Source organism: Vipera berus (assembly GCF_964194415.1).
Source record: "Vipera berus genome assembly, contig: HAP1_SCAFFOLD_42, whole genome shotgun sequence".
Classification (NCBI taxonomy): Eukaryota; Metazoa; Chordata; class Lepidosauria; order Squamata; family Viperidae; genus Vipera; species Vipera berus.
In genome coordinates this window covers 195,780-209,843 of record NW_027673651.1, presented here as the reverse complement: position 1 = coordinate 209,843, position 14,064 = coordinate 195,780, and the positions used below count along the sequence as shown (strand labels likewise).

Here is a 14,064-nt window from a genome sequence, read left to right as displayed (position 1 = left end):
AATGTGTCATTTGCTGATAGCCTTTTATTTTTAAAAGACGTTTCTTCAGAGGAGGGGTTATACTGAGTGTGTAGCAGCACACTGCAAGTACTTCTTAGTTGGTATATGGGCAGCAGTATGTTGGCCAGTGAAGACAGCCTGTAAGTTAGAGATCCTGAATTGCCTGGAACAGCATATACATGGATGGGGGAAACTGGAGTTTAACTGAGCTTGTGCAATACTGGCCAATCATGCTAAAATTGATTGACACTGTCCTTATCATTAGCAGGGGATCTTGCATGTAGCACAGGGCGGCTACAGCTGATAGCCAAGAGTTGCCAGCTTATTCACCAAGAAGAATTAGTTTATGTAGTTAGTCTAATAACTTCAGTGAAATTAGATAGTCAAATTGAAATATCAAAATATAGAACACATATAGAAGCAATAGAGGAGAATATTTGTAACTCAGAGTTGGAATGAGGGCCCTTGGTGCTCTATGACCTTGGTTGTTTTCTTGCTGACATTTCATTACCAAACTAGGTAACATCATCAGTGTACTGATGATTTTACCTAGTTTGGTAATTGAACATCTGCAAGAAAACAAGCAAGTTCAGAGAGCACCAAGGGCCTCTCATATATAGAAGCCTTATTTGGCCTGGTAACATTACTAACATTTGAACAATTATCTTCTGTTCTCCTAGGCAATAGTGACTTTATTCATTACTGCATTTGATATTTCCTTGGCTTTTATAGTACATAATCAGAATATTACATCACAGGGCGTATGAATGTTAAAATGGAAGAGTTGGAAGCAATGATCAAGGAAGCTCCAGGTGCCATCAACTTTACTGTCTTCCTTACTATGTTTGGTGAGAAACTGAAAGGTAAGGAGTAATCAGATGAGAATGGCATATGTGGAATATGGATCTATTCTCTCCACCCACAATAGCTGTCTTTTTGTCTACATGTTCATTTGTCCTAGAGTATAGTATCTTTCCCACAGCAAAATCATGGGCTAACTTAAGCTTTAGCCAAACTTTGAGTGAGTCCACTTTTAAAATGAAAAATACATCTAAAAGAGTATATTCATCAAATCTTGCAGGGACACCGTATTAATGAAAGTTTCCCTTGGTCACTGTCAACTTCCCTAACCTACCTGAATTTCCTTTTTTTAGATTATTTTAATAAAGAAAAGCATAGTTAAGTGGGAGGTTGAGATGCTATAGAGTACAGCACCCTACTTAAACTTTATTTCCCAGAGTGCTTCTGGTTATCATATAAGTTCCTATGTATTCGTGAGGAACAGGATTGTGGATGATTGCATCCCAATGCCTTGTTGAAAAGGCAGCTTCCTGATCAGAAACCAGAAAAACAGAACAGTCTGTTGGGCTGTGAAGAATACTCTGAGGGTCCAGAGATGCTATTGAAGAGTAGCCTTACTGTTTGTCTTCCTACCGCAGAAACCACTTTATGAAGAGATCAGATTACCACCTGTGTCTACACAATGCAGACTTTGCCTCAGATGCTAAAGCAAAATTAAAGGAGAAGAGAAATTTAATGATGATGATGATGATGGAAGGGACCTTGGAGGTCATCTAGTCCAACCGCCTGCTCAGGCAGGAAACCCTATATCATTTCGGACAAATTGCTGTCCAGTCTCTTCTTAAAAACTTCCAGTGTTGGAGCATACACAACTTCTGGAGGCAGGTTGTTCCACTGGTTAATTGTTCTAACTGTCAGGAAGTTTCTCCTTAGTTCTAGGTTGCTTCTCTCTCTGGTTAGTTTCCATCCGTTGCTTCTTGTCCTGCCTTCAGGTGCTTTGGAGAATAGCTTGACTCCCTCATCTTTCTGGCAGCCCCTGAGATATTGGAACACTGCTATCTTGTATGGAAAAAGACCATCACATTCAGCCATAATGTGGTTTATTTGTTTGGATGTAACATGCCTCTTTTTTTCTTAGCTGGAATTTTGTACTATTGTTCTTTGCTGGATGACCCTGAATGGGGGGAAGGAAGAGAAATGTAGTTCATGTCCACAAAGAGCATAAATCAAGATGAGAATATTATGGGATGGGACCACATCATTTGAAGAAAGGCCCTTCTCCATATATTTCAATGTAAATCTTAAGACTTTGTAGATTTCCTCGAGGTTCTTTCCAGTAAGAAGAGTCAGTAAATCACTACTCCCTATTCAAATTAATTGTTCATCTAATAGAACCTGATCTTTTCATATTTGCCAGAACTTTGAGGCAGGTATACATACACAGACACATATGAACACACACATATATGAGTGTGACACATGCCTACATTATTTGAGAGGGGATGGTATCACCAAGATTGGTTTCAGTTAGTGTTAACAAGCCGAGGTTGACAAAGGAGGGAAACTGGGTATTGTACAGATTTTTGACAGTATGTTTATATATATATATATATATATTCCTATATAGTCTTCCTTGGCAGAGTAGTGGAGCTGGAAATGCCTGAAATGTATGGTTGTTGTCCTTTTGGGTAAATAGGGTGGGTTATTGTTGTTAGCTGCAAAGTCGTGTCCGACTCATCGCGACCCCATGGACAATGTTCCTCCAGGCCTTCCTGTCCTCTACCATCTTCTGGAGTCCATTTAGGCTCACGCCTACTGCTTCAGTGACTCCATCCAGCCACCTCATTCTCTGTCGTCCCTTTCTTCTCTTTCCCTCCACCTTTCTCAGCATTAGGCTCTTCTCCAGTGAGTCCTTCCTTCTCATTAGGTAGCCAAAGTATGTGAGTTTCAACTTCAGGATCTGGCCTTCTAAAGAGCAGTCAGGGTTGATCTCCTCTAGGACTGACCGGTTTGATCGCTTTGCAGTCCAAGGGACTCGCAGGAGTCTTCTCCAGCACCATAGTTCAAAGGTTTCAATTCTTTGGCGCTCAGCTTTTCTTATGGTCCAACTTTCACAGCCATACATTGCAACTGGGAAGACCATAGCCTTGACTATACACACTTTTGTTGGCAGGGTGATGTCTCTACTGTTTAGTGTGCTGTCTAGATTTGCCATGGCTTTCCTCCCCAGGAGCAAGCATCTTTTAATTTCTTGGCTGCAGTCCCCGTCTGCGGTCATCTTGGAGCCCAGGAAAATAAAATCTGTCACTACCTCCATTTCTTCCCCATCTATTTGCCAGGAATTGAGAGGGTCAGATGCCATGATCTTGGTTTTCTTAATGTTAAGTTTCAACTCAACTTTTGCACTCTCCTTCTTCACTTGCAACAAGAGGCTCTTTAGTTCTTCTTCACTTTCTGCCATTAGAATGGTATCATCTGCATATCTTAGGTTGTTGATATTTGGGTGGGTAGTCCAGATATTTTATGAAGAACAATTAATCAACTAAATTTAAATTTATCAACTAAATTTCAATTTACTGGCTGATCATTCAAATTTTGGCTTCAATCCTCTGTCTATGGTGATTGAGATCAGTAAAGGTTATTTCAGAGTAGTTTGTTAGGGTAGATATTGTTAATTTTTCTCTGCAAAGGCCATCGTGTGAGAAAGTGTTCAAAGCCCTTCTGTTTAGGTCAGACACGTTCCGTATCCCTAAAGAACTACTTTATTTCAAAATGAAATATTTACTAAGACAAATGTTCCAGCAATCAGTCCTAATTCAGATTGGTTTGTAGAATGCTAATTAACAGCCTGTTAGTTTAGCATTCCAAATATGGTTATTGTTGATTGTGTAGACTGTTGACAACAACAAGAACTCCTGAATAGATACGGGGGTGGGATGAGGGATGGACTAAATACGATAAATCAGCATTGACATTATTAATTTAAAGGTAATCCAATAAGATTTAGGTCAGTGTGTGTCTCGTGAGAGCAGAGGAACAGGCAGACATCTCCTGCCCTCCTTTTCTCATTATAAGGCCTGAATCAGATCATGGGTTTGGCAGATAGAAGAGTGATGTTTGGTGGACTGGCAGGGGACCTCTCCTTCCTGCTTCAATTTTGAGAGAAGCCGCTTTAGTGGTAGCACTGTTTACTTATGATGAATGGTTAAGGGAACAGGGTATGTCTAGCCCAGAGGCAGGCAACCTTGGCTCTTTTATGATTCGTGGACTTCAACTCCCAGAATTCCTGAGCCAAAATGGCTGGCTCAGGAATTCTGGGAGTTGAAGTCCATGAGTCATAAAAGAGCCAAGGTTGGCTAGCCCTGGTCTAGCCTATCAAAGAGAAGGACCGGAGTGACATGATAACTGTCTTCCAGTATTGAGGAGTAGTCATAGAGATGGGGGAGTCAACTTATTCTCCAAAGCATCTGAGCGTAGGACAAGTAGCAATGGGTAAAAGCTTGTCAAAGAGACCCAAAGCTGTCTTTTCAAGAGGCAACTGGACTTTCTTGTTTTTCTTTCAAGTTTCACTTCTCATCCAAGAAGCTTCTTCAGCTCTGACTGGATGGTGGGGAATGGAAGGATTCATATTCCTTGCAGACAGCTGGTCATTTGCATTCTTTTAGAAAGTCATTGATGCACCTGGAAGCTTATCTGTGTCATCAAGGTCACCTGAGTAGTACAAATGTATGTGGATCCTTCTTGAAACTGCTGAAAGGACTGTGTTGTAGCTTGGAAATAGATGATGTTATATCCCTTCCCCTCTGTTGAGAAAGGGCTGTTCAATTTTGACATAGATGGCCTCCTTGACCCCTCTTTCAAATCAGTGGTCCTCTCTGTCCAAAATGTGGACTTTGCTATCTTTAAAAGAGTGGCCTTGGTCTTTTAAAAGCAGATGGACTGCTCAACAGAGGGGGAGGGATATGACATCATCTATCTCCAGACTACAATACAGTCCTTTCAGCAATTCCAAGAAGGCTCCACGCCCATTTTCACTACTCAGGTGACCCTGAGGACACAAATAAACTTCCAAGTGGCCTCAATGACTCTCTAAAAATGCAAATGACCAGCTATCTGCAAGGAATATAAATCCTTATGTTCTCCACCATCCTGTCAGAGTTGAAGAAGCTTCTTGGATGAGAAGCAAAATATCTTCAGAGAAAAACAAGAAAGTCCAGTTGCCTCTTGAAAAAGCAGCTTTGGGACAACCATGACCTGGATGACTGAGAATCTTCATAGACACTGGTCAAAGAGAGATCCAGCCTAGAACTAAGAAAAAACTTCCTGGCAGTGGGAACAATTAATCAGTGGAATGGCTTGCCTCCTGGAGTTGTGGTACTCCATCATTGGAGGTTTTCAAGAAAAGATTGGGCAGCCATTTGTCCAGGATGGTATAAGGTGTCCTCCTGGGCAGGGGGTTGGAATAGAGTGTAATGTATTGGGCTTGCTGTGTTAATACCACGTGGTAACGGCTGGTAGGCTACTTGAGCAGGGAGCTAGCTAACGGCTCCCAGCATCTCAGACAACCCATCTCCAGTGCTGCCATTGGTTGCCCTAGCATGGCAATAGGTTGCTTCAAACCTATTGGCCACCGCCTAGGGGCCAGGGTATAAATTGCTGTATCTGCAGCTTTGTTCTCTAGTTCAGATCTTGCAAGCAATAAACCATGATCTTTGCTGAACTTACTTGCCTTGTCTTCATTCCTGCGCAATGAACCCAGTACACAACACTGGCGACGAAGGTGGGATCCTGCTTCTCCGTCGAAGCTGAAAGTCATTAGGGGAGAGGCAGCGCATGCCTGGCGGGAAAAGCAAATTTCTCCCCCCTACGGTTGGCTAGCTAAGCCACGCTAGTGACCATGCGCTCAGAGGACCAGTCCCTGGGCAACGGAGAGTCAAGAGTCGAAGATGCTGAGATCCAGCCGCAAAGACCAGCAGAATGCCCAAGGTCAGAAGGCTGTGAGAATTCGACATCAAGCAACCAGAAGGATGGCCCTCGTACCTGTCCCAGGTCAAGAACTACCTTCGGGTGAACCAGATCGCAGAGGATGGACTGAAGGCCACGACGCTGCTCTGTGTGTGCAGCCCAGTGATGTTCAATCTGGCCGAAAACCTGTTTGTGCCCATGCCGTTGGAATCTGTCTCCTACGCTGAACTGAAGAAGAAGCTCGGAGAAGATTTCTAACCAAAGATGTCAGTGATTGCATGGTGCTATGCCTTCGAACAATGAATACAGCAGCCGGGAGAGACCGCATCCAAGTACATTGCAGCCTTGAGGCAGGCCGCATGCCTGTGTCGATTTTCAGACATCGAAGAGTGACTTCGAGACTGGCTCGTCTGTGGCTTCCGCAACCGATAGCTGCAGCAGAAACTTTTTGCCAGAGAGGTCCTGTCGTTCACAGATGCCCAGAATGAAGTCATGGTGGACGAAGCTCCTGGTGGAGCCATCCGAACGATCTGGCCCGCCAAAACGATGCAACGTGAAGAAGCTGTCCACCATGAGGATGCAGAACTCACCAAGGACTCTGAAGAAGACACCAAAGTCGACAAGTTGCACAGACAACCTGACCAACAGCTCCGTAGCAGCAAGCAGCAAGAGACTACTCACAAGGCAGATCTCTTGCCTAGATGTCCAGGTTTTGGTGGCCGCCACCAACGCTCGGACTGCAGGTTCCGGACAGCCACATGCCAGGTCTGTGGAAAAACCAGCCACATCGCATCAGTTTGCAGAGGTCACCAGAGGGACCGGCCATCAAATAGCCAGTTGGAAGATTTGACCAGGAGAGGTACTGGGGCCCTGGGGCCGTTTAGCGTGGGGTTTTGCTCAAGCCATACAAGTGTCTGCCGTACTGGGGCCCAACGCCCCCTTAAAGCCAAGTATAGACTTCAGGTGGAGCTGCAAGGGGTCCCCTGTAAGATGGAGCTGGACACAGGCTCCACCGTTTCCATTATTTCTCTGGACACATTTAATTTTTGTGCAGTTGCAGTAGGAGATGGACCAAGCTGAGGCCCTCTGACATACTTTTAACAGATTTTCAGAACGCAAAAGTCGCAGTCAAGGCTGAAGCCACCTTGGCCATTAAATTTAAGGGGTTTTCAGGGCACCTGGATGTTGTCGTAGTAGGGGGCCAGAGAACAAGCCTAATTGGGCTCGATTGGTTTGATGCACTAGGCATCCAAGTAACAGGTATCAACCGGACACAAGTCGCGAGTCTAGCATCAGTTTGCGAGGACTTCGCAGGTGTATTTGATTCAGCCCTAGGAACTTACACGGGCCCGCCAATAGCATTCAAACTAGACCCAAACGTGGTTCCCATCAGGATAAAGCCTCACAGGGTCCCCTTTGCCCTCAAGCACAAAATAGACATGGAACTAGACAAGCTTGTGGAACAGGGCATTTTGCAACCAGTAGATGGTGGGGAGTGGGAAACTCCTATTGTAACACCACTTAAAGCCAATGGGGAAGTCAGAATATGTGTAGATTATAATTGCACAATTAACCAGGCTCTTAAACAGCACGCATACCCAGTCCCATTGGTGAGCCACATCCTGGCATCTTTGCAGGGTGGCACCACTTTTGAGAAATTAGATTTGGCACAGGCCTCTCAGTTGATGAGGCCACGGCTGTAGCACAGACAATTGTGACCCACAGGGGCTTTTAGAGTAAAGCGCTTGCAATTCGGTGTCAGTGTAGCCCCGGGCATTTTTCAGGGGATCATGGAATGCACACTCAAAGGCATTCCAGGGGTCTGCCCCTATTTTGACGATGTGCTTATTGCCAGAGAATCCACAGAGGTGCTAGCAAGGAGGCTCAGAGCCGTCCTGCAGAGGTTGCGTGAAGCAGGCCTCAAACTAAAAAAGAGCAAATGCAGTATTGGGGTTCCCTCAACTGAATTTTTGGGGTTTCACATTGATGCTAATGTCATCCACCCAGCTGAGTCCAAAGTGAAGGCCATTCAGATGGCACCTAGCCCTAAAACAAAAGGAGAGCTGCAAGCATTCTTGGGCCTCCTCAACTACTACCATGCATTCTTTCCTAACAAGGCTGCAGTGGCAGAGCTGCTTCACAGGCTCTTAGATAAAAAAGCTTCTTGGAAGTGGACCAGCATTCACGAAAAAAGTTTTCTGGACCTGAAGGCACTTCTGTCGGTCACTTCCACTAAACCAGTCTGCTTAGCATGTGACGCATCCCCATATGGGGTGGGTGCAGTCTTGAGTCACTTAGAGAAAGATGGAACCCAAGTTCCCATTGCATTTTATTCGAGGACACTGTCCTTTGCTGAGCGTAACTACGCTCAAATTGACAAAGAGGCATTGGCCATGGTAGCTGGAGTTAAAAAATTCCACAACTACTTATATGGCAGGGACTTCATGGTCTTCACAGACCACAAACTGCTACTGGGGTTATTCACTGCAGACAAACAGACGCCCCATATATTATCCCCTAGAATGCTGAGATGGTCTATTTTTTTATCAGCATACACGTTTAAGCTGATTCACAAACCCGGCAAAGAAATGGGCCATGCAGACAGCCTGAGTAGGCTTCCACTGCCACAAATCGAACCAGATCCAGCCCCAGCGGCCCGCATTTTGTCCATTCAGCACTTGCCAGAGTTTCCCCTCCACGCTGGGGACATAGCTGCAGAAACAGCAGCTGATAAGACACTAAGTAGAGTGCTTTCTTGGGTGCACACAGGGTGGCTGGATAAAAGTCCAGGCCCTGAATTTCAGAGATATTTTACTAGAAGACACGAGCTATCATCTCACAAGAGTTTCATCTTATGGGGGAACAGGGTCATAGTCCCCGCCTCACTAAGAGACAGGGTCTTACAATCACTGCATGAAGGTCATCCGGGTATTGTCCGTATGAAAGCTTTAGCTACAAGCTACTTATGGTGGCCAGGTTTAGACAAGGCCATTGAAGCCCAGGTGCATGGATATTACACATGCCAACAATCAAGGCCTGAAATGCCGCACGCTCCAGTTCACAGGTGGGAGGAGACTCACACTCCCTGGTCTAGAATTCACATAGACTTCGCTGGGCCCTTTCAGGGACAGCTTTTCCTTATAGTGGTCGACAGCCATTCTAAATGGCTTGAAGTAATTCCAGTCACTAACATGACTACTGCTAGGACCATCCAGGTGCTTAGGAAATTCTTTGCCACACATGGGTTGCCAGACGTCATAGTATCTGACAATGGAGCCCAATTTACAGCAGCAGAATTTCAGGCATTCCTGAGAGCAAACCTCATCAGGCATACAACGTCGGCCCCATTTCACCCTTCTTCTAATGGTCAAGCTGAATGCATGGTCCGGACCACAAAAGAGTCACTGAAGCGTATTGTGACTGGGGACTGGCATCACAGATTGGCAGATTTTTTACTTTGCCAGCATTCCACGCCCTGCACGGCTACAGGGAAAAGCCCAGCAGAGCTGCGCTGGGGGAGGCGACTGATCACAAAACTGGACAGGTTGCATCCAGATAGGGTGGCAGCAGAAGCTTTGTGCCCAAATCCCCCGAGGGGGTTGCAAGTGGGCGATGGGGTGTGGGCCAGGAACTATGGGCATGGGAATTTGTGGGTGCCTGGAAAAATTACTAAAATATCAGGCCTCCTCTCTTACGAAGTGGGGCTGGAGGGCGGGTGAGTTGTCCAGCACCACATCGATCAGGTTAGGAAGCATTTCCCAGAACAGCCACAAAGCAAGGACTTTGTCACAAGTCCTTACCAAGGTCCACAAACCGGCAGCCAAGCCGGCCCATGCATAGACTCTGAAGGCTCACATAGCCCGAGCGATGAGGAGTTGGCCGTAGAGGAGGGGAGCCCGGAAGTGCAACATGGGTCCCCTGATGGAGAAAGCCAACCTGATGGCTACAGCCACTGTGCTAACTCTGCTGAACAAACTGACTCTGGGGTGGGCCAACCTGGAAAGGCCAGCCAGAGAGCACCGAGCCACTCTGAATCACTTGAACTAAGAGACACCAGCGGGCAAGCTGGTAGGCCAGGATGTGCCTGGGTCCCCCAGGCATTCCACAAGGCCACGCAAACCTCCTGCTTATCTGCAAAATTTTGTTCTGGAATAATAAAACTATACTGTTGTATGTACCCTTGTATTTAATGCTGACCTACAAGATTGTACTGGACAATGGAGCTATAATGTTGTAAGTACTTTATTGTGCTGCTAAGTGGAACCTATTCACACCAGCTATTCACACCAGTGTTAAGTCTTTGTAAATTGTATTGGTGTAATTATTTCTGTTGTTGCTATAATGTTGTTTGGTCTAAGGGGGGAGGGGTGTATTGTATTGGGCTTGCTGTGTTAACACCACGTGGTAATGGCTGGTAGGCTGCTTGAGCAGGGAGCTAGCTAACAGCTCCCAGCATCTCAGACAACCCATCTCCAGTGCTGCCATTGGTTGCCCTAGCATGGCAATAGGTTGCTTCAAACCTATTGGCCGCCGCCTAGGGGCCAGGGTATAAATTGCTGCATCTGCAGCCCTGTTCTCTAGTTCAGATCCTGCAAGCAATAAACCATGATCATTGCTGAACTCACTTGCCTCGTCTTCATTCCTGTGCAACGAACCCAGTACACAACAGAGAGGACCTCCAAAGTTCCTTCCAGTCCTATGATTCTATGACTTTCTGCTACTGTGGCCTAGTTTGGCTGTCTTCCTTACCTAGATGACTTCTTCCAACATGTTTCAGACCTATAGCCTGGCCTCTTTGGTTGAGTGAAGAGACATCTGGACCGTTTGTCCAAGCCACCAACATGATGACTGCAGCATTTCTATGAATTGGCAGTGACTAGATGGCAGGAGTGGTGAAACAGCTTTAGCCAGATGGGGAAAGATGGGCATATGAAAACCTGCATCCTCTAAGCTGGGAGATTTTTTCACTGTGAAGGACCTGTGGCCTTCAGAAGGAAACTGTTGGCTGCTGCAGGGCAGTAGTGCGTGGAGCTGAAAGCAGAAATGAGTGGAGACAGGATTAAAAGTATATGGGGCAGCAATTCTTTCTCTTTTTGGCATCTCTTCTTCTTTCTCTCCCAAGCAAGCTGCTAAAGATCCTCAGACACTATTACCAAAATCTAAGCTTGGAGGGGGTGATTAGGCTGAGGAACTTCAGGTTGTTCTTCTCTGCCTAGAATCTGTCCTACAGCTTTCTGTTGTGGTGGATGGTCTAAGATCCCAACTTGTTCTGCACTCAAGAGCAAAACAGTTTTGGCCAATCCAGCTGAGATCAACTCCCAGTTGTCTCTTTCACTAACGAGCCTATATCCATGAAAGATTTTAAAAAGTCTCCAGCACTGGAGACTTTTCCCACCCTCTCTGATGGAAAAAGAGAGAGAGAGAAGAGAAGACAAGAATAAGCATTGTGTACTTTGTCATCTTCCTGGACTCTTTGCTTTGAAGTGGAACTTTGTGGCAAGCATTCTCTATTGATTAGCTGGTGCATAAAGTGGTTTCTTTGATGAAGTGAAGCATCTCTGTGTGGTATACAAATTGCATTTCTTCCAGCCCTTTGTAGAGAGGAGACCCATGTGGTTGGCATTAACACAAAATGCTTTTTCGTTTTTCTTTAACTACTCATCTGGCGTCTGAATATGTATCTGCCTGTTCAAAATTCCCAGAAACCCAGCCCACCCCTCCGCTCCTGCTTTGACCAACCTTTGATGGGTTTAATTGATTTCTAGCACAGCTAATTTTTTTGAATAGGGAAATTGTCCAAGTTATACCATGGTGTTGGGTTCTGATGGAAAAGGACTGCAAACCTGCCATTGTGGCTTCCTTCACAGCTTCGTTCTTTGTTTCATAATTGCTTTTAAAAATCTGTAGTTTCAGGCCAGTTTGAGAACTTTGGAAAAAGAATGGGTTTATTTTGTTCAACAAATCCTTTGTAAGGGTTTGACTAGCAAGTATTTTCTTTTGATCAGGGGCAGGCAACAGTTCAAACTGTTGTATTTATCTTGTTGGCATAAATAGATGGAATGAACTTACTTTCCCTTATTTTCAAGTAGGCAATAACATTTTTTACCCAACTTCAATTATTTCTCTCCCTAAAGTTCTGATCATCCTGGTTGCATTGTTCTTTCTTATGCTAGTTTTATTCTGCCAATATGTAATGTATTAATTTTATATCTTCAGAGTTCTTATTATGATCCAATTTATACATATACAGATTTATACATATAACTCAATATAAATATAAATAAATATATTTTATGTAAATATATAAAATATAGATGACTTTGTCATCTTTAATCCTGGATGGGGTGGCCTTGCCCCAGGGGGGGTTCTGTCTACAACTTGGGGGTCATTGATGCCTTAGTCATCTTACAACTGGACTTTTACAATGCACTCTACATGGGGCTACCTTTGAAGAACACTTGGAGGTTACAGCTGGTGCAGAGTGCAGCAATGCCAGAAGTTCTTGGGGGCCCAAGAATGGCCCTTGGAACACCACTGCTCTGTGAGCTGCATTGGCTGCCAGTTTGCTTCTGGATACAATTCAAGGTGTTGGTAATCATCTTTAAAGCCCTTCATGGCATGGGTCCAGGCTACTTCAGGGATGGGCCTGCCCCACTTGTGCTGGCAGAGAAAGGCATGCTACAGGCCCCATCAGCCTGGGAATTCCAGCTGGCAGTCTCCAGCAGAAGGGCCTTCTCTGCCATTGCACCTGCCCTCTGGAATATCTTGCCCCCTGGAGTGAGGTTGACCCCAACCCTCGCAACCTGTTGTAAGAGCCTAAAGACCTGGCTCTGCCAGTTGACTTGGGGTCCAATGGTGGAGCATCACAGTGGAGGTGATTGATCAATAGACCCACCTCCTCCCCCCCATTCTGCTCCCGCCCTCCTCATCTTTTTAATTGGGCTGCTGTATAGTATTTTATTTAAGTTTTTATCTTTGTATCATTTTTATTTTTTATGATTGTAAGCCACCCAGAGTTACCCTGAGTTAAGTTGGGCAGCCAATAAATTAATTAAGCAAACACACAAGTAAGTAAGTCATCTCCAGCATTTCAAAAATGAAAATAAGGTTATGCCTGCAAACCCCCTACCCCAATTCTTATATTCTAGTCACTGAGCTAGTCATTGAATGATTTAAAACAAAAATATGACTTTTAGTATGGTTATTTCAGACAGATAAAATGTAATAGGCTGATTACAGATTATCAGCAATTTGGCCTGTGTTTCAATAACAACAAGAAGGCAGGGATGTCAAAGAATTTACCAATCTTATTGAGAGAGTATTTGGCAGTCTTAATCCCCAGCAAGATAAAATCCTGCTACTTTTTTCTATTCCCTATAATAACTCCCCTATTTCTGCAAATGTATAAAGCAGCCAGGAATGTGATTTTTGCTTAGTTTTTAACATCAAATTCAAAATTTCTCAAATTCAAAATGTTTGTGTGTGTGTGTGTGTGTAATCCTCCCTGCTGAACAAACCAGCAATGTCTAGATGGGTCATTAAAAATCTAGACACAATTTTGCCAGGGGAGAAATCTGCCCACAAAGCAGGAAATAAACCAAACTGACTTTATCTTGAGTTATATATATTTAGCAATCTGTGGGGTATCAGAGATTCTACACCAGGGTGCCCAACCTTGGCAAATTTCTACATTCCATGAATATGTAAGGGACTTCCCCATTAAGTTAGTGTTTTTCATGGTTCTGATAGAACTGTATTTTGTATTGTTTAGTAGCAGCTCCCCAGATTTTCAAACTATATTCTATAAATCCTGCATCATCTATTCTTTTCAGATTCAAGTTATCAGATTGTATGCATTTATTTATAAATATTGGTAAACTCCGTTTCTGGATGGACTCCATAGGCAGAAGGATAAGATTATAGTATGAAGCACAATGAATATTTTAAAAAATGAAACCAGCATGTATTTAATATATAAATCAGGCTATATATTTTTATCTCATATAAAGTGCTACAACTCCTGTTACCTTTAACTACTTTGATCTTCATTGTTGGTATTAATTAGTTTATAATTATTTTAGAGGGGAATAAAAATAATAATGCCATAGAACAACAAAAATAGTAGTAGAATGACTGTGACAAAAGAAAATAAATATAATCCCAATAGTAATAGGCACCTTGGGTGCAATCCCACAACCTCTGGAGCACCATTTGAACACCACCAGCATTGACAAAGTCACCATCAGTCAATTGCAAAAGGCAGCTTTACTTGGAACAGCTGACATCCTGCGACTCTAC

The 14,064-nt window shown here is 44.2% G+C and overlaps 1 protein-coding gene across 2 annotated transcripts in view; it reads left to right on the top strand.

Moving 5' to 3' along the window:
• Positions 1–14,064, top strand: part of LOC308679212 (myosin regulatory light chain 2B, cardiac muscle isoform-like) — a 44,357-nt gene that overhangs the window by 18,809 nt on the left and 11,484 nt on the right. For both annotated transcript variants that reach the window (XM_081346803.1, XM_081346802.1), the window contains exon 4: positions 759–863. In XM_081346803.1, coding sequence (XP_081202929.1) covers positions 759–863 — 105 coding nt within the window. The remainder of the gene's footprint in view (positions 1–758; positions 864–14,064) is intronic.